This window comes from Nerophis lumbriciformis, linkage group LG03 (assembly GCF_033978685.3).
Source record: "Nerophis lumbriciformis linkage group LG03, RoL_Nlum_v2.1, whole genome shotgun sequence".
Classification (NCBI taxonomy): domain Eukaryota; kingdom Metazoa; phylum Chordata; class Actinopteri; order Syngnathiformes; family Syngnathidae; genus Nerophis; species Nerophis lumbriciformis.
Window position 1 is genome coordinate 28,445,001 of NC_084550.2, and position 20,491 is coordinate 28,465,491.

The 20,491-nt window shown below is 46.0% G+C and overlaps 1 protein-coding gene across 7 annotated transcripts in view; it reads left to right on the top strand.

Moving 5' to 3' along the window:
• ctnnd2b (catenin (cadherin-associated protein), delta 2b) overlaps positions 1-20,491 on the top strand; it is a 367,161-nt gene that overhangs the window by 170,988 nt on the left and 175,682 nt on the right. For all 7 annotated transcript variants that reach the window (XM_061936381.2, XM_061936403.2, XM_061936356.2 and 4 more), the window contains one exon: positions 1,412-1,528. In XM_061936381.2, coding sequence (XP_061792365.2) covers positions 1,412-1,528 — 117 coding nt within the window. The remainder of the gene's footprint in view (positions 1-1,411; positions 1,529-20,491) is intronic.

Below are 20,491 nucleotides of genomic sequence, written 5' to 3' on the forward strand. Positions count from 1 at the left end.
AGCAAAATATAGTAAAAATGTATTTCGTTTTTTTGTAATTAATAAATATATTTATTTTTAGGTAAGATAAACATAATAGAATTTATCTCTAGTCTGGATGATTTAGTTCTTGTCACCCTGTTGTCCTCCTGTCATAAAAAAAAAGGCTGTCCTCACTCAGGTCCGCATGGAGCTGGAGGGGGCGTGGCCTCCAGCTCCGGCTAAAAATCGGGAGATTTTCGGGAGAATATTTGTCCCGGGAGGTTTTCGGGTGAGGCGCTGAATTTCGGGAGTCTCCCGGAAAATTCGGGAGGGTTGGCAAGTATGCCATAACACACCCAGCCGAGTCCCACTGGGAGGGGGGATACAAATTGGAAAAGTCGGCAAAAGTCCCAAAAATGTTCAAAATACCTACCCAGGTTCGAACCAGTTTGTGATTTTTGAACATTTTACCGACTTTTCTCACTTTTCTCCCCGCCTTCCCGCTGGCTGCGTTTTGGACATTTTGGGCATTCCCGGCCGGCGGCGTGCCTTGTGGGACTCGAACCTGAACATTTTTGGAACTTTTGCCGACTTTTCCAACTTTTATCCCCCCCCTCCCCGCGGGACTCGGCTGGGTGTGTTAAGGACATTTTGGGCAACCCAGGACTTGCGCGGCCATACATAAGATTTTATGTTAGAGTGTTTTACTTGTTTTAAGTGTTTTGCTCCTAAATGATCTCAGTAAGATATTACAGCTTGTTGCTGAGATGTGATGAGCTATATTGAGTAAAACATGCTTGAAACTAGAATATCAAGTGTTGCAAAGCTGTGTCATCAACACTCACAAGTATAAAACTACTTTTTTAAAGTCATCATTTCTTATTTCAAGCATGAAAAAAAAAATCATGACTTTGACACAATTGTGTCTCATAATTAAAACAGATGACAGCCAAATGGACTTTGCTGTTTTATTTTCAATGAAACAATAGAAAAGATGTACTCATAGTAGTACAGTTATTAGTGAGAATATACTTATTTGAAGGTATTTTTGGGTTCATTGAGGTTAGCTAATTTGACTTGTTTTGGAAAGTCTTGACAAGCCAAATCTTCTTGTTCTATTGGCAGATAATTTTGCTTAGTTCAAATAAAATACCCCTCATTTTTGTATTTTTGTTTCTTGTTTTTGAACACTGACTTTTTGCAGTGTACTCATTTCACCCTGGACAAAGATTTATTTTAATCATGGTGAAAGGACCATTCATGCCCATAATGTGGACTTTTAACAGGGTCTACTAAACAATGCAAACTGGCCTTACTGCTTACCAGGGGAAAACTGAGGGATGGTCTCTCCTGGTTTCCCACATCCTAAACATTCCCTTGATGTTCCCCCATTATGAGGTGGTCCAGAAACTATTATAATATTTTCTGTCATTTGTTCGTGTGTCTGCAGATGGACAGAAGGACATCGAGGACGAGCTGACAACAGGCCTGGAGTTGGTGGACTCCTGTATCAGATCCCTGCAGGAGTCTGGCATCCTGGACTCACAGGACACGACCACAGGAGATCGTAAGGGACAGTTTTCTTACAAATAGCAGTGGTGGTCAAAAGTGTACGTGCACTTGTAAAGAACATCATGTCATGGCTGTCTTGACTTTACAACCATTCTTATTTTTTTGTGATGTAGTGATTGGAGCACATACTTGTTGGTCACAAAAAACATTCATGAAGTTTGCTTCTTTTATGAATTTATTATGGCTCTACTGAAAATGTGAGGGTCAAAAGTATACATACAGCAATGTTAATATTTGCTTACATGTCCCTTGGCAAGTTTACCTGCAATAAGGCGCTTTTGGTAGCCATCCAATTTTTGACCACAAAATTGCTGCAGTTCAGCTAAATGTGTTGCTTTTCTGACATGGACTTGTTTCTTCAGCATTGTCCACACCTTTAAGTCAGGACTTTGGGAAGGCCATCCTAAAACCTTCATTCTAGCCTGATTTAGTCATTCCTTTACCACTTTTGAGGTGTGTTTGGGGTCATTGTCCTGTTGGAACACCCAACTGAGCCAGACCCAACCTCCGGGTGTTTCATCTGACCACAGAACTTTCCTCCAGAAGGTCTTATCTTTGTCCATGTGATGTCAGATGAAACAAAAATGGAGCTGTTTGGCCACAATACCCAGCAATATGTTTGGAGGAGAAAAGGTGAGACCTTTAATCCCAGGAACACCATGCCTACCGTCAGGCCTGTATTGCTGCCAATGGAACTGCTGCTTTAAATGCCATCCATCCATCCATCCATCCATCTTCTTCCGCTTATCCGAGGTCGGGTCGCGGGGGCAGCAGCCTAAGCAGGGAAGCCCAGACTTCCCTCTCCCCAGCCACTTCGTCCAGCTCCTCCCGGTGGATCCCGAGGCGTTCCCAGGCCAGCCGGGAGACATAGTCTTCCCAACGTGTCCTGGGTCTTCCCCGTGGCCTCCTACCGGTCGGACGTGCCCGAAACACCTCCCGAGGGAGGCGTTCGGGTGGCATCCTGACCAGATGCCCGAACCACCTCATCTGGCTCCTCTCGATATGGAGGAGCAGCGGCTTTACTTTGAGCTCCCCCCGGATGGCAGAGCTTCTCACCCTATCTCTAAGGGAGAGCCCCGCCACCCGGCGGAGGAAACTCATTTCGGCCGCTTGTACCCGTGATCTTGTCCTTTCGGTCATGACCCAAAGCTCATGACCATAGGTGAGGATGGGAACGTAGATCGACCGGTAAATCGAGAGCTTTGCCTTCTGGCTCAGCTCCTTCTTCACCACAACGGATCGATACAGCGTCCGCATTACTGAAGATGCCGCACCGATCCGCCTGTCGATCTCACGATCCACTCTTCCCTCACTCGTGAACAAGACTCCGAGGTACTTGAACTCCTCCACTTGGGGCAAGATCTCCTCCCCAACCCGGAGATGGCACTCCACCCTTTTCCGGGCGAGAACCATGGACTCGGATTTGGAGGTGCTGATTCTCATCCCAGTCGCTTCACTCGGTTCGCAGCTGCTTTAAATGGGACAATGAAAAAGGAGGATTAGCTCTAAATTCTTCAGGACAAGCTAAAATCATTGTTTGTTTGTTCGTTCCTTCGTTCGTTCCTTCGTTCGTTCCTTCGTTCGTTCCTTCGTTCGTTCCTTCGTTCGTTGGTTCCTTCGTTGGTTCCTTCGTTTGTTCCTTCGTTTGTTCCTTCGTTCGTTCGTTCCTTTGTTCCTTCCTTCGTTCCTTCCTTCATTCCTTCCTTCGTTCCTTCCTTCGTTCCTTCCTTCGTCCCTTCCTTCGTCCCTTCCTTCGTCCCTTCCTTCGTCCCTTCGTTCGTCCCTTCCTTCGTCCCTTCGTTCGTTCCTTCGTTTGTTCCTTCGTTCGTTCCTTCGTTCGTTCCTTCGTTCGTTCCTTCGTTCGTTCCTTCGTTCGTTCCTTCGTTCGTTCCTTCGTTCGTTCCTTCGTTCGTTCCTTCGTTTGTTTGTTCGTTCCTTCGTTCCTTCCTTCGTTCCTTCATTCATTCCTTCGTTTGTTCCTTTGTTCCTTTGTTCGTTCCTTCATTCGTTCCTTCCTTCGTTCCTTCCTTTGTTCCTTCCTTCCTTCGAACGAAGGAATGACCCAGCGAACGAACGAAGGTTCGTTGGTTGGTTGGTTCCTACTATCCTTCCTTCGTTTCTTCCTTCCTTTGTTCCTTCCTTCCTTTGTTCTTTCCTTCGTTCGAACGAAAGAACGAACCAACCAACCAACGAACAAACGGAGGTTCGTTGGTTCCTTTGGTCCGTCCGTCCGTCCGTCCGTCCGTCCGTTCGTTCGTCCGTTCGTTCGTCCGTTCGTTCATTCGGTCGGTCCTTTGTTGGTCCCTTCCTTCGTTCCTTCCTTCGTTCTTTCCTTCATTCCTTCTTTCGTTCGTTCGTTCGTTCATTCCTTCGTTTGTTCCTTTGTTCCTTTGTTCGTTCCTTCCTTCGTTCCTTCCTTCGTTCCTTCCTTCGTTCCTTCCTTTGTTCCTTCCTTCGTTCCTTCCTTCCTTCGAACAAAGGAACGAACAAAGGAACGAACGAAGGTTCGTTGGTTGGTTGGTTCCTACTATCCTTCCTTTGTTTCTTCCTTCCTTTGTTCCTTCCTTCCTTTGTTCTTTCCTTCGTTCGAACGAAAGAACGAACCAACCAACGAACGAACAAACGAAAGTTCGTTGGTTCCTTTGGTCCGTCCGTCCGTCCGTTCGTTCGTCCGTTCGTTCATTCGGTCGGTCCTTCGTTGGTCCCTTCCTTCGTTCGTTCCTTCATTCCTTCTTTCGTTCGTTCCTTCGTTCATTCCTTTGTTTGTTCCTTTGTTCGTTCATTCGTTCGTTCCTTCCTTCATTCCTTCCTTTGTTCCTTCCTTCGTTCCTTCCTTCGAACGAAGGAACGAACCAGCGAACGAACGAAGGTTCGTTGGTTGGTTGGTTCCTACTATCCTTCCTTCGTTTCTTCCTTCCTTTATTCCTTCCTTCCTTTGTTCTTTCCTTCGTTCGAACGAAAGAACGAACCAACCAACAAACGAACAAACGAAGTTTCGTTGGTTCATTTGGTCCGTCCGTCCGTCCGTCCGTCCGTCCGTCCGTCCGTTCGTTTGTCCGTTCGTTCATTCGGTCGGTCCTTCGTTGGTCCCTTCCTTCGTTCCTTCCTTCGTTCCTTCCTTCATTCCTTCCTTCATTCCTTCTTTCGTTCGTTCCTTCGTTCATTCCTTCGTTTGTTCCTTTGTTTCCTTTGTTCCTTTGTTCGTTCCTTCGTTCCTTCGTTCCTTCCTTTGTTCCTTTGTTCCTTTGTTCGTTCCTTCGTTCGTTCCTTCCTTCGTTCTTTCCTTCATTCCTTCTTTCGTTCGTTCGTTCGTTCATTCCTTTGTTTGTTCCTTTGTTCCTTTTGTTGGTTGGTTCCTACTATCCTTCCTTCGTTTCTTCCTTCCTTTATTCCTTCCTTCCTTTGTTCTTTCCTTCGTTCGAACGAAAGAACGAACGAACCAACCAACAAACGAACAAACGAAGGTTCGTTGGTTCCTGTGGTCCGTCCGTCCATTCGTTCGTCCGTTCGTTCGTCCGTTCGTTCGTCCGTTCGTTCATTCGGTCGGTCCTTCGTTGGTCCCTTCCTTCGTTCCTTCCTTCGTTCCTTCCTTCATTCCTTCTTTCGTTCGTTCCTTCGTTCATTCCTTCGTTTGTTCCTTTGTTCCTTTGTTCGTTCCATCGTTCGGTCCTTCCTTCATTCCTTCCTTTGTTCCTTCCTTCGTTCCTTCCTTCCTTCGAACGAAGGAACGAACCAGCGAACGAACGAAGGTTCGTTGGTTGGTTGGTTCCTACTATCCTTCCTTCGTTTCTACCTTCCTTTATTCCTTCCTTCCTTTGTTCTTTCCTTCGTTCGAACGAAAGAACGAACCAACCAACGAACAAACAAACGAAGGTTCGTTGGTTCCTTTGGTCAGTCCGTCCGTTCGTTCGTCCGTTCGTTCGTCCGTTCGTTCATTCGGTCGGTCCTTCGTTGGTCCGTTCCTTCGTTCGTTCTTTTCAACCCACTTCAACCGTCAAATAATTCCTCTTAATCAGGACAAAAAAACAAAGTTCTTGGTTGAACTGGAAACATTCCCACAATGGAACTGCTGCTTTAAATGGTACAATGAAAAAGGAGGATTACCTCCAAATTCTTCAGGACAAGCTAAAATCATCAGCCCTGAGGTTGGGTCTTGGGCGCAGTTGGGTGTTCCAACAGGACAATGACCCCAAACACACCTCAAAAGTGGTAAAGGAACGGCTAAATCAGGCTAGAATGAAGGTTTTAGAATGGCCTTCCCAAAGTCCTGACTTAAAGGTGTGGACAATGCTGAAGAAACAAGTCCATGTCAGAAAACCGACACATTTAGCTGAACTGCAGCAATTTAGTGGTCAAAAATTCCTGCAGAAGCTTGTGGATGGCTACCAAAAGCGCCTTATTTTGATTGATTGATTGAGACTTTTAACAAATAATATTCAATAGAAAGTGTGTTCCGAGGCTGCCTGATCCTGGATCAGTAGACAACGGATAGTTGGTGTGTTTCTAGTTTTGGTTCATGGGTGTTTATGTTTGGTTCCATACTATTTTCTTCTTTGTACAGCACCTCGTTTGAGGTTGAGTGCAGAAAGGTTGGGTTTAGTCTGCACAGCAAACAAACACGAGGCCACTTAAATAATACATAAAAACCTTCCTGGCGCCACAGAGACAACTTCATGATCACAGATGGTATTTTTGTCTTTTTTTAACCGTATACCACTTGTCTCCGACTGCAAACGTGTTCACTAACAATGGATGTTCCTGCTCATGGATCTTTGGAAGGAAATAATGCGTAATATGCTTCAGATCTCTGTTGTGCTCTCCGGTTCTCATTCTGGAGAACGGAAATGTGCCTTATTGCAACTTCTTGGTCATTATTAAATATTGTTATATCCAGGGACGTGCACATGATTATAGAGGGGCAGGGGCTCAAAGTCAGAAAAGGGCAGGACATTTTTTTTGGTCCTTTGCACAATATGGAAATTTATGTAAAATTAAATTTGCTAATAGGAAGCTAACTACTTAGCTGTGTGTCCTTTGTAGGTAAAAGTGATTGCCATTTCTTTTGTGTCAACAAATTATTGTCATAATGAGTTAATTCACATTATCATAGGTTTGGAAGACATGAAAAGCAACAAAACACTGGTTTATTATTAGGCTATTTATTGTTAAAGATAAGCACTTTAATATTGAACATTGAACAGTGCAACATGAACTTTGAAAAAAAATACAAAAATAAATACTCCAATGGAAAAAATATTCAATGAGAAAATCTGTCCTTCTTCCCTTAACTTGATGAAAACACCATCAAGTTGTAACTTATGGTCTTTCTCACTTAATGCTCAGACTAAACAACTGAAACGCAATACAGGCCCAAAAATATGGACCAGGGGCCAGTAGAGGGCTGTAGGATGGAGCCCACCCATACCCAAATATGCTCCTCAATGTAAATTCACAGTAGAGGGCTGTAGGATGGAGGCCATCCATACCCAAATATGCTCCTCAATGTAAATTCAGGGCTTCCATGATGCTAGTACTTGGTTTTAGCCATGCATTAAGAGGTTTGCTACCCTTAGCTGCTTCCTGGCGCTCCTTCTCCTTCCTTTTCTGTATCCTTTCTTTTTTTGGCATTGTGCTGCAGGTATAATCAACATGAATCAAGTTTAAATACAGATGGTAATATTCCTAACAGATAACCTACATCTTATATCCCCAGAATGCTGAAATTATTATTATTATTAATAATAATAATTATTATTATTATTATTATTATTATTATTATAATTATCATTCTTATAATAATTATAATAATATTATTATTATAATTATCATTCTTCTACTCCTCTCTGAGCTGCCACCTTAACGTGGTAGAGGAGTTTGCATGTCCCAATGATCCTAGGAGCTATGTTGTCCGGGGGCTTCCATGCCCCCTGGTAGGGTCTCCCAAGACAAACAGGTCCTAGGTGAGGGATCAGACAAAGAGCAGCTCGAAGACTTCTATGGAAATGCAAGAACCGAGACTCAGATTTCCCTCGCCCGGACGCGGGTCACCGGGGCCCCCCTCCGGAGCCAGGCCCGGAGTTGGGGCACGATGGCGAGCGCCTGGTGGCCGGGCCTGTCCCCATGGGGTCCGGCCGGGCACAGCCCGAAGAGGCAACGTGGGTCCCCCCTCCAATGGGCTCACCACCCATAGCAGGGGCCATAGAGGTCGGGTGCAATGTGAGCTGGGCGGTAGCCGAAGGCAGGGCACTTGGCGGTCCGATCCTCGGCTACAGAAGCTAGCTCTTGGGACGTGGAACGTCACCTCGCTGGGGGGGAAGGAGCCTGAGCTAGTGCGCGAGGTAGAGAAGTTCCGGTTGGATATAGTCGGACTCACCTCGACGCACAGCAAGGGCTCTGGAACCAGTTCTCTCGAGAGGGGATGGACTCTCTTCCACTCTGGCGTTGCCAGCAGTGAGAGGCGACGGGCTGGGGTGGCAATTCTTGTTGCCCCCCGGCTCAGAGCCTGCATGTTGGAGTTCAACCCGGTGGACGAGAGGGTAGCTTCCCTCCGCCTTCGGGTGGGGGGACGGGTCCTGACTGTTGTTTGCGCTTACGCGCCAAACAGCAGCTCAGAGTACCCACCCTTTTTGGATTCACTCGAGGGAGTACTTGAGAGTGCTCCCCCGGGTGATTCCCTCGTTCTACTGGGGGACTTCAACGCTCATATTGGCAACGACAGTGAAACCTGGAGAGGCGTGATTGGGAAGAATGGCCGCCCGGATCTGAACCCAAGTGGTGTTTTGTTATTGGACTTTTGTGCCCGTCACGGATTGTCCATAACGAACACCATGTTCAAGCATAAGGGTGTCCATATGTGCACTTGGCACCAGGACACCCTAAGCCGCAGTTCTATGATCGACTTTGTAGTTGTGTCATCGGATTTGCGGCCTCATGTTTTGGACACTCGGGTGAAGAGAGGGGCGGAGCTTTCTACCGATCACCACCTGGTGGTGAGTTGGCTGCGATGGTGGGGGAGGATGCCGGACAGACTTGGCAGGCCCAAACGCATTGTGAGGGTTTGCTGGGAACGTCTGGCAGAGTCTCCTGTCAGAGAGAGTTTCAATTCCCACCTCCGGAAGAACTTTGAACATGTCACGAGGGAGGTGCTGGACATTGAGTCCGAGTGGACCATGTTCCGCACCTCTATTGTCGAGGCGGCTGATTGGAGCTGTGGCCGCAAGGTAGTTGGTGCCTGTCGTGGCGGTAATCCTAGAACCCGTTGGTGGACACCGGCGGTGAGGGATGCCGTCAAGCTGAAGAAGGAGTCCTATCGGGTTCTTTTGGCTCATGGGACTCCTGAGGCAGCGGACAGGTACCGACAGGCCAAGCGGTGTGCGGCTTCAGCGGTCGCGGAGGCAAAAACTCGGACATGGGAGGAGTTCGGGGAAGCCATGGAAAACGACTTCCGGACGGCTTCGAAGCGATTCTGGACCACCATCCACCGCCTCAGGAAGGGGAAGCAGTGCAGTGCCAACACCGTGTATGGTGCGGATGGTGTTCTGCTGACCTCGACTGCGGAAGTTGTGGCTCGGTGGAGGGAATACTTCGAAGACCTCCTCAATCCCACCAACACGTCTTCCTATGAGGAAGCAGTGCCTGAGGAATCTGTGGTGGGCTCTCCTATTTCTGGGGCTGAGGTTGCTGAGGTAGTTAAAAAGCTCCTCGGTGGCAAGGCCCCGGGGGTGGATGAGATCCGCCCGGAGTTCCTTAAGGCTCTGGATGCTGTAGGGCTGTCTTGGTTGACAAGACTCTGCAGCATCGCGTGGACATCGGGGGCAGTACCTCTGGATTGGCAGACCGGGGTGGTGGTTCCTCTCTTTAAAAAGGGGAACCGGAGGGTGTGTTCTAACTATCGTGGGATCACACTCCTCAGCCTTCCCGGTAAGGTCTATTCAGGTGTACTGGAGAGGAGGCTACGCCGGATAGTCGAACCTCGGATTCAGGAGGAACAGTGTGGTTTTCGTCCTGGTCGTGGAACTGTGGACCAGCTCTATACTCTCGGCAGGGTCCTTGAGGGTGCATGGGAGTTTGCCCAACCAGTCTACATGTGCTTTGTGGACTTGGAGAAGGCATTCGACCGTGTCCCTCGGGAAGTCCTGTGGGGAGTGCTCAGAGAGTATGGGGTTTCGGACTGTCTGATTGTGGCGGTCCGCTCCCTGTATGATCAGTGTCAGAGCTTGGTTCGCATTGCCGGCAGTAAGTCGGACACGTTTCCGGTGAGGGTTGGACTCCGCCAAGGCTGCCCTTTGTCACCGATTCTGTTCATAACTTTTATGGACAGAATTTCTAGGCGCAGTCAAGGCGTTGAGGGGATCCGGTTTGGTGGCTGCAGGATTAGGTCTCTGCTTTTTGCAGATGATTTGGTCCTGATGGCTTCATCTGGCCAGGATCTTCAGCTCTCACTGGATCGGTTCGCAGCTGAGTGTGAAGCGACTGGGATGAGAATCAGCACCTCCAAGTCCGAGTCCATGGTTCTCGCCCGGAAAAGGGTGGAGTGCCATCTCCGGGTTGGGGAGGAGATCTTGCCCCAAGTGGAGGAGTTCAAGTACCTCGGAGTCTTGTTCACGAGTGAGGGAAGAGTGGATCGTGAGATCGACAGGCGGATCGGTGCGGCGTCTTCAGTAATGCGGACGCTGTATCGATCCGTTGTGGTGAAGAAGGAGCTGAGCCGGAAGGCAAAGCTCTCAATTTACCGGTCGATCTACGTTCCCATCCTCACCTATGGTCAAGAGCTTTGGGTTATGACCGAAAGGACAAGATCACGGGTACAAGCGGCCGAAATGAGTTTCCTCCGCCGGGTGGCGGGGCTCTCCCTTAGAGATAGGGTGAGAAGCTCTGTCATCCGGGGGGAGCTCAAAGTAAAGCCGCTGCTGCTCCGCATCGAGAGGAGCCAGATGAGGTGGTTCGGGCATCTGGTCAGGATGCCACCCGAGCGCCTCCCTAAGGAGGTGTTTAGGGCATGTCCGACCGGTAGGAGGCCACGAGGAAGACCCAGGACACGTTGGGAAGACTATGTCTCCCGGCTGGCCTGGGAACGCCTCGGGATCCCCCGGGAGGAGCTGGACGAAGTGGCTGGGGAGAGGGAAGTCTGGGCTTCCCTGCTTAGGCTGCTGCCCCCGCGACCCGACCTCGGATAAGCGGAAGAAGATGGATGGATGGATGGATGGATAATTATCATTCTTATTATTATTATTATTGTTATTATTATCATTATTATTATTATTATTATTTTGTTAACCCACACAGTAATAGCAAAGTCACAATAAACTTTATATCTAAACCTCTACTGTGAGAGAAATGTGATCTGCCGTAAACACAGTGCATTTTATTTTGAAAATTAACCTGGTGTTTTATTTTGTATTTTGTACACTACTTCCTGTCCCGCACGATCCGCTCTGCTCTGTACAGAATTGATGTGCCGTGCTCAATTGATGCGCCGTGCTCCGACGTCCGGCAAAAACAGAAACTGACACATTGAATAATAGAATAATACAGTGTTTTTCTAAAATATTACCCATATTAGATGCTGAATAAGTGGACGGCGACTAGACCATAACTCACAGGTTCAAGTTGCTCCACTCTCACGTCTCCTCAGGGGCGCAGTTGGCTCTCTCTCCTCTCACTTACTCACTCACTCGCCCTCTCTCTCCCTCTCTGGCGGAAGCGGCAGGCTCAAACAACCCGGTATTACAAGAAAACGTGGAGTTTTTGTACCGCTGTTTTTTTTTACATCCCTGACAGGAATTTATTAATGTTATTTAAAGAAAAGAAAAAAAAAAAAAAAAAAAAAACACACACACACACACACACACAGGCCGAGGGCACTTTCTAAGACGAGGCAAAAAAGGGCAGGGGCTCAAGCACCCATAGGGTCCTATGTGTGCACGTGCCTGGTTATATCCAGTGATGGGCATTAACAAGCTACAAGTAGCTAAGCTATGTAGCTTAACTACATTTTCCAGGAGCTTGGCGGTAGCTTAGCTACTTTGTTGACAAGTAGCTAATCCTGTAGCTTAGCTTCTTTTAGACCCATGTAGCGAGGTAGCTAACGTCAAAGCTACAAGCTACAAAGAGAGAAAATGGACTGAGAATGCCGGTTGAGAATATATGGAGAAAATACAAGACCTGGATAAATGAGAACATCCATACATACAGAGAACATCCATGATGATGTTCGGATGATAAGTCACAATTGGTTAGGGGGAAACGTTACGGACTGGCCAATCAGAGGCACGATAAGGCGGGTCATTGAAACTTGTAAGCAAAATCATAACATAACTCATCTTTCTGTCTTGCCTCTGGTGAGGGCGGTCACATTTTCCCCTCGGGGTGATTGACGGCTGGCAGCGCTTCATAGCAGCAGTCGACCTCCAGGGTTCCAACTCCCCCCCTGTTGCGAGTTGTCGTGATTAAATGTAACGTGTTTATGTGTGCGTTGCACAGAGGTTTTTCCCCACTCCAGACTAGGCCCCCTTAGGAGCCCAGTCTAGATTGTATTTTTTTTACTCATCTTCTTCCCCAGCGTTTTACCTTTCTCTTATCTTTTACGGGGGGCCCCTTTGGCGACCCATCAGCGTTCCTGTTCTGTAACCCTGTACACTGTTTGTTTGTCTCATCCTGAACGGGTTTGTGCTGAAAACGTAGTTTTGTTGTACTTGTGCAATGACAATAAAGTCCTATCCTATCCTATCTCACATGACGACGAGGGAGTCCGAGACAGAGGGACGCTTCAAGCTGACCACTCCAAAAAAAAAACTTACTTGAAAATGGTAGAGACAAATGTGTGCGTTTAGAGAAAAAAATGCCCAAAACCTTTAGTTTTTAGTTGTTTACTCTGTAAAGCACCATCATAAGTGCTCACACAGGCCAGTGATGTAACATCTCCGTGTAGGACTGAAACAACCCAGGGACTGTGGTTGATGGCCGATTAGCAGATTTAGTGCACACCCACTGGGTTTACAAACGCCCTCGGTGTATTTGTCTGGGCTCTAGCTGTAGGAGGAGCTCAACACAGATATCCGCATTGAGGTTATGTCCTTTGGGGAAATGTACTTGGTGGGAAATGGGGAAATCCTGCTTAAAAAAAGACTCCCGTTATGGTCGTTGTTAGTCTGAAGGTCTCCGTGAAAGTTGCTGTTCTGGGTCATGTGATGCAGTTGTTTGTTCAGTTTGTTGCTTTTGCTCGGTCGCTTCTGTGATATGGCTCAAGGTTTACCGAAATCACATCACGATCAGTGCTCAAACCCTGGGATGAGAAGTACAAACCCCAAAAGCAGTGAAGTTGTCACGTTGTGTAAATGGTAAATAAAAAGAGAATACAATGACAAGGAAGGTCCTGCTTTTGTACACGTGTGCGTTTTTGTGTGTATGAATGGGTATTTGGGGAAACATTTGTCCATCCATCCATCTTCTTCCGCTTATCCGAGGTCGGGTCGCGGGGTTAGCAGCCTAAGCAAGGAAGCCCAGACTTCCCTCTCCCCAGCCACTTCGTCCAGCTCCTCCCAGGGGATCCCGAGGCGTTCCCTGGCCAGCCAGGAGACAAAGTCTTCCCGACGTGTCCCGGGTTTTCCACGTGGCCTCCTACCGGTCGGACGTGCCCTAAACCTAGGGAGGCGTTCGGGTGGCATCCTGACCAGATGCCTGAACCACCTCATCTAGCTCCTCTCGATGTGGAGGAGCAGCGGCTTTACTTTGGGCTCCCCCCGGATGACAGAGCTTCTCACCCTATCTCTAAGGGAGAGACTCATGGAAACTGATTCCGGCCGCATTTGGGCCGCTTGTACCCGTGATCTTGTCCTTTTGGTCATAACCCAAAGCTCATGACCATAGGTGAGGATGGGAACGTAGATCGGCCGGTAAATTGAGAACTTTGCCTTTCGGCTCAGCTCCTTCTTCACCACAACGGATTGATACAGCGTCCGCATTACTGAAGACGCCGCACCGATCCACCTGTCGATCTCACCATCCACTCTTCCCTCACTCGTGAACAAGACTCCGAGGTACTTGAGCTCCTCCACTTGGGGCAGGATCTCCTCCGCAACCCGGAGATGGCACTCCACCCTTTTCCGGGCGAGAACCATGGACTCGGACTTGGAGGCGCTGATTCTCATCCCAGTCGCTTCACACTCAACTGCGAACCGATCCAGTGAGAGCTGAAGATCCTGGCCAGATGAAGCCATCAGGACCACACCATCTGCAAAAAGCAGAGACCTAATCCTGCAGCCACCAAACCGGATCCCCTCAACGCCTTGACTGCGCCTATAAACTCTGTCCATAAAAGTTATGAACACAATGGGTGACAAAGGGCAGCCTTGGCGGAGTCCAACCCTCACTGGAAATGTGTCCGACTTACTGCCGGCAATGCGGACCAAGCTCTGACACTGATCATACAGGGAGCGGACCGCCACAATCAGACAGTCCGGTACCCCATAATCTCTAAACACTCACCACAGGACTTCCCGAGGGACACGGTCGAATGCCTTCTCCAAGTCCACAAAGCACATGTAGACTGGTTGGGAAAACTCCCATGCACCCTCAAGGACCCTGCCCAGAGTATAGAGCTGGTCCACAGTTCCAGGTCCACTGTTCCTCCTGAATCAGAGGTTCGATTATCCGGCGTAGCCTCCTCTCCAGTACACCTGAATAGACCTTACCGGGAAGGCAGAGGAGTGTGATCCCACACAAAATACAAACATTTTTATTTTTGTTATCTTTTTTCTAAATTGTTGGACAATCTATTGGCCGGCTCTAAATCAGTTCCTAATATTACAAACCCCCAAAAGCCGTGAAGTTGTCACGTTGTGTAAATGTTGCTCAGTGCCGAGTGGAAAGCAAGACAAAGATTAGAAGCAGAGATGAGTTCATATTCCAAATAAAGATGTTGAACCGTGCATTAATACTTGGTCTCAGTTGCATTGTAAGTTCCACAGAAAGATTGGAAGTTGAACAACACTTCAAAGGTTGATTCCATCCCAGAGTGCTGTGCGGTTGTTTCCAAGAGCTCTCATTGAGATGCAGAGGAACTCCCCGCGGCCCCCGTGCTGCACTCTCTTCTTTCCCCGTCACGGATACCCACGGTTTTGCTCAAGTCCACGCCACGGGAGAGTGCCGGCTGTCTGGTGACATGCGGAGTCCTTCCAGGGGTTTGATATGCTAATCAGTCCTGGCTGAGGTGTGGGCTGGCCTGCCGCTCACAGGACACACGTATTAACAGTATGCAGCGGTGGTTATCAAGTACTTGCTGTCATGCTCCTCCTGGGGGACAGAACATCTTTCTTGCTCCATATAAAAGAGCTTATTGTTCTTTAGGGTCGTGCACGGAATAATCTTGTTAGCCAGCGTATTCGCGGTAATCCCAAGAGTATGACAAGACATACCGTGTCATATTTCCCCCCCACGTTTCAGCACTGCTGCCACCAACTGGAGGCTAGTGTTGTCCCCATACCAAAATTTTGGTACCGGTACCAAAATTATTTCAATTATTTTCGGTACTTTTCATTATTGGACCACAAAAAATGTCATTATTGTCTTTATTTGAACAAAAAATGTTAGTGTACATGAAACATATGTTTATTATTGTCATTTAGTCCTTAAATAAAATAGTGAACTTGTCTTTTAGTCGTAAGTAAACAAACAAAGACTCTTAATTAGTCTGCAATAACATAATGTGTCATTTATCTACCTATTATTTTGTCTACATTATGAGGGACAAACTGTAAAAAAAAATTGATTATTAATCCACTTGTTCATTTGCTGTTAATATCTGCTTATTTTCTGTTTTAACATGTTCTATCTACACTTCTGTTAAAATGTAATAATCACTTATTCTTCTCTTCTTTGATACTTGACATTAGTTTTGGATGATACCACACATTTAGGTATGGATCCGATACCAAGTAGTTACAGGATCATACATTGGTCATATTCAAAGTCCTCATGTGTCCAGGGACATATTTACTGACTTTATAAATAAAATTAAAAAAAACGAAATAAAATATTGTGATGCCAAAAAATAGCGACATAATCATAGTAGTATCGACTAGATACGCTACTGTACTTGGTATCATTACAGTGGATGTCAGGTGTAGATCTACCAATATATTTATATAACACGTTACTATACCAGGAATGATACCCAAAGTGCATAACATTCACCCATTCACACGCTGCCATGCAAGGCGCTAACCACGACCCATCAGGAGCAAGGGTGAACCCTGCAGGCACGAGGCATTGAAACAACATTGACAACTTGTTGAATTAGGTCCTGACATTGAGTAACTCAAATACAACGTTGAAACAACATGATTTTTGACGACGTTTAATCAATGTCGGGTTCTGACGTTGATTTGACCCTTGAAAATTGGTAATCTCCCAACCAATATTGTACAACACAAACACAACGTTGAAACAACATGCTTTTTGACGACGTTTAATCAATGTTGGGTTCTGACGTTGATTTGACCATTGAAATTTGGTCATTTCCCAACCAATATTCTACAACTCAAACCTAACGTTGAAACAACATGCTTTTTCACGTTGATTTGACCATTGAATTTTGGTCATTTTCCTATCGATATTCTACAACACAAATACAACGTTGAAACAACATGCTTTTTGACGATGTTTAATCAATGTCGGATTCTGACGTTGATTTGACCATTGAAATTTGGTAATTTCCCAACCAATATTCTACAACTCAAACCTAACGTTGAAACAACATGCTTTTTGACAACGATTAATCTATGTTGGGTTCTGACGTTGATTTGAGCATTGAAATTTGGTCGTTTCCCAACCAATATTCTACAACACAAACATAGCGTTGCTAACAACATGCTTTTTGATGACGTTTAATCAATGTTGGGTTCCGACGTTTAATCAATGTTGGGTTCCGACGTTGATTTGACATTGAAATGTGGTCATTTCCCAACCAACAACGTGGATCCAAAGTTGGACATCATTATCTAAAAGTACAAATACAACTGTTTTGCAACGTTGTTTCAAAGTCAGTTTTGAAATGTATGTCTAATCAACGTTGTATCAATGTCTGGTGCCGGCTAGTAAGTGTCTTGCCCAAGGACACAATGGTCGTGACTAGGATGGTGGAAGCCGGAATCGAATCTGGAATCCCTTAAGTTGCTGGCATGGCCACTCTACCATGTGCGCCAGTAGACAGTAATTGTACAAAATGTAACTAAGCCCAGAAAGTATGTAAAACTTTTAGAATGTTTTCCTGTGATCTCGGGCCGTTCAATCGATCACAACTGGACTGTCTGGTTTGTCTCAGAAGACGTTTGGCCTCTCGTCCAAGTAGGCTCAGTTCATGCTAGACTTAGACTATGATTGGCCGGATCTCGTCTAAAAGCTGGTGCCAAAGTTCAACTCTTGGCCTACTTGCACCTCGGGGATAAACAGCACTCCTTTGAGGACAAAAATGTCCAGATTCCGGACAGGGAGGACGAATGGTTCAAAGGAGGAGCGAGGGAAGCCACCTATGTCAGGATTGGAAAACCATCCCTGAACACAGGAGATGCAACACCAGCTATCTCCAACATACAACACTGTCCTTTCAGCCATTCCAAAAATACAATTTAGCCACCAACAAAAAAGTTAGAAACCGTTGTGCTTACAACTGAACGGAATGCTGACGTAGGAGATTCCAGTCTAACGACTGATTTTGGGCTGGTAGTAGTCGTTCCACGGCGATCAGTTTGCTACACAATACCTCTATGCTAATATGAACTAATTGCACTTTAACGACTGTCAAAGACATTGACAGAAGGGTTGCTCTTTGTATAGTTTTTTCCTCGGGTTAGAGGATACAAAGTTGGGGTTTTGGTACCGGCTTCAGGACTAGATCTGACCAATCTCAGTCTCAGACTAGATCTGACCTCTATGAGCATGAACTGATGAAGCCTACTTGGATGACATGGGAAACGTCTTCGAAGACAAACTGAACCACCTACATCCCACATACAACACTGTCCTTTCAACCATTCCAAAAAGACAATTTAGCCACCAACAAATAAGAGGAGTTAGAAACCTTTGTGCTTACAACTGAACGGAATGCTAATGTGGGTGATTCTGGTCTAACGACTGATATTGGGCTGGTAGTGGTCGTTCCACGGCGATCAGTTTGCTATACGATACCTCAATGCTAACAAGGGCTAATTGCACTTTTTGTTTTTTCCTTGGGTTGGAGGATACAAAGTTGGGGTTTTGGTACCTGCTTCAGGACTAGATTTGACCAATCTGAGTCTAAGACTAGATCTGACCTCTATGAGCATGAACTGATGAGAGGCGAAAAGTCTTTGAAGACAAACTGAACAGTCCAGTTTCGATCGATTGACTGCCCGAGAATACAACGACCTGGATGGATATGAAGATCCATGGACTTGTTTCCTTGCGACGAAGTCATTGTGTTGTAAGATCTAGCGAGCAAATGGCAAGGTTTGTTCTCTTTTCCAATGTGAAAGTGTACCTCTACCCTTCTCAGTGTACCAAAGTCAGTAGAACCAAGTTTTAGAATGATCCGTCAAAATGATCGTGTCGTCCTTCACTTGGTATTTTCTGTCAATACTGCCAGAGTTTAGATATGAATCTGTGTTTTTTTTACACTTTTGGTTTCCTTTCATCATTTTTTATGGAGTAAAACTGACAACATCTGACAGACACACACATTTTCTGCACAGGTGGTGTAGTCATCAGGCTGGCTTTTGAAGGACAAGCTTCTCTAAAAGCTCTATGATTACTTCCACCAAGGAGGAGTTATTATTTATGATTAAAACTAATCAAAAGTTGCTTCATTCGTGGAAAGAGGTTAAAGTCAGATGGTGCAAGGTCTTGAGAGTAAGGGGGGTGAGCCGTGATTTCATAGCTGCAGGACTCTGGGTAACTTGTAAAATGTGAAACAGGAAATGTCTTTACAGCCTCTCTGTTCAGTATCCATCCTCACACCATGCTGGTCCCAAAAGACCTTGCCTGCTGATCTTTGATTGCATGCCTTCTTGGAGGCGGTGAGTGATCATTCTTGCTTTACTTAGGCTGGGTCTTAGTTTCTGAATCCAAGGGACGGAGCCATATTTTGTCCCGAGAAATAGTCTTTTGAAAGAAGTCCACTCGGTTTTCTTGACACGTGGCCCAAACAGGGTTCTGTTTCTAGAAAGGTTTGCACAACAGGAGAGTTATTTGCTCCATGCTGGGTGGTATCGTCAAAAAACAGATATAGACTGTGGTCAGCCGGGAATCGACAGCTTTGTCTTTTAGGTGACTGAACATAATTGTTTGTCATTTCTAATAAAATATGATATAAAAAGTGAAATAACTTCTAGGAATGAAGGCTATCCCGATCATTGGAACAATCGGGATGGCTTTTTGCGTTTTTTAACTGATCGACCAATGAGCTCCGCCGATCTGTACCACAGCTATTTATCAAGCTGCAACAAACAAGTCGTCTATCCATGGTACAAAGCCGATTCTAGGAAACTAATCCTCACCGCTGTGGTGGAAAATAAACTGAGTTTCTTCCAATATCACTGAAGGATTAGAGGAAAAGGACTGAATCAGGATTACACATCAAACTAACCGCTAAACTAAAACTTCAGTGTAAAGTAGAGGTGATTGATCCAGATGTCGATACTATACTTAGTATAGTACCAGTGATTAGATCGGTATTTTCATTTGTATTACTATTGCAAAATAGTGTGTTGGCCATTGTTGTTATTGTTTACAAAGTCAGGGACTAAGACTCTGGATTCAGGAAGGCTTTGAGGGCAAAACCTAAATAAGAGCCAATAGTGGTTTTTGCTTCCGTTTCATTATTGTGAACAAACCATTTTATTTTGTGGAAATATAAGTGTATCAATCAATCAAGTTTCATATGCAGTCACGATCAAAAGTGTACATAGACTTGTAAAGAACATCATGTCATGGCTGTCTTGAGTTTCCAATCATTATTATTTTGTTGTGATGTAGTGATTGGAGCACATACTTGTTGGTCACAAAAAACATTCATGAAGTTTGCTTCTTTTATGAATTTATTATGGGTCTACTGAAAATGTGAGCAAATCTGCTGGGTCAAAAGTGTCATGATCCGTGGCCCGGATCATGTTTTGTTATGTTCTGTTGGTTTTTGGACTCCCTCAGTTCCTGTTTTTGTGCACCCTTGAGTTTGTTTTTAGTCACCGTGGGTGCTTATTGCTTCCACCTGTCTCTGATTGGTGTTCGGGACGCTCACCTGTTTCCCCGAGCACTAATCAGAGGGACTATTTAATCCTGCCTTTGCCGGTCAGTCGGCCTGGCTTCATTGTTTGCTACATGCAACCTGTTACGTTAGTATTTCTTCTCTCTTAGTCTATGCTTCCTGTGCTAAGTGGTAGCCTTAGCTTCCCGTGCGATCGGCACGTTGTTCCTTCTGCTTGTTTTCTGTTTTTTGGTACTTGTTTGATTTTGAAGGTTAAATCATGTTCCTACCTGCACGCCTTGTCCGGAGTGGTCCGTCTGCATTTTTGCCCCCGTCGTGACAAAAAGTATACATACAGCAATGTTGATATTTGCTTACATGTCCCTTGGCAAGTTTACCTGCAATAAGGCGCTTTTGGTAGCCATCCACAAGCTTCTGCTTGACCACTTGACCACTAAATTGGTGCAGTTCAGCTAAATGTGTTGCTTTTCTGACATGGACTTGTTTCTTCAGCATTGTCCACACATTTAAGTCAGGATTTTGGGAAGGCCATTGTAAAACCTTCATTCTAGCCTATTCCTTGACCACTGTTGAGGTGTGTTTGGGGTCATTGTCCTGTTGGAACACCCAACTGTGCCCAAGACCCAACCTCCGGGCTGATGATTTTAGCTTGTCCTGAAAATTTGGAGGTAATCCTCCTTTTTCATTGTCCCATTTAAAGCAGCAGTTCCACTGGCAGCA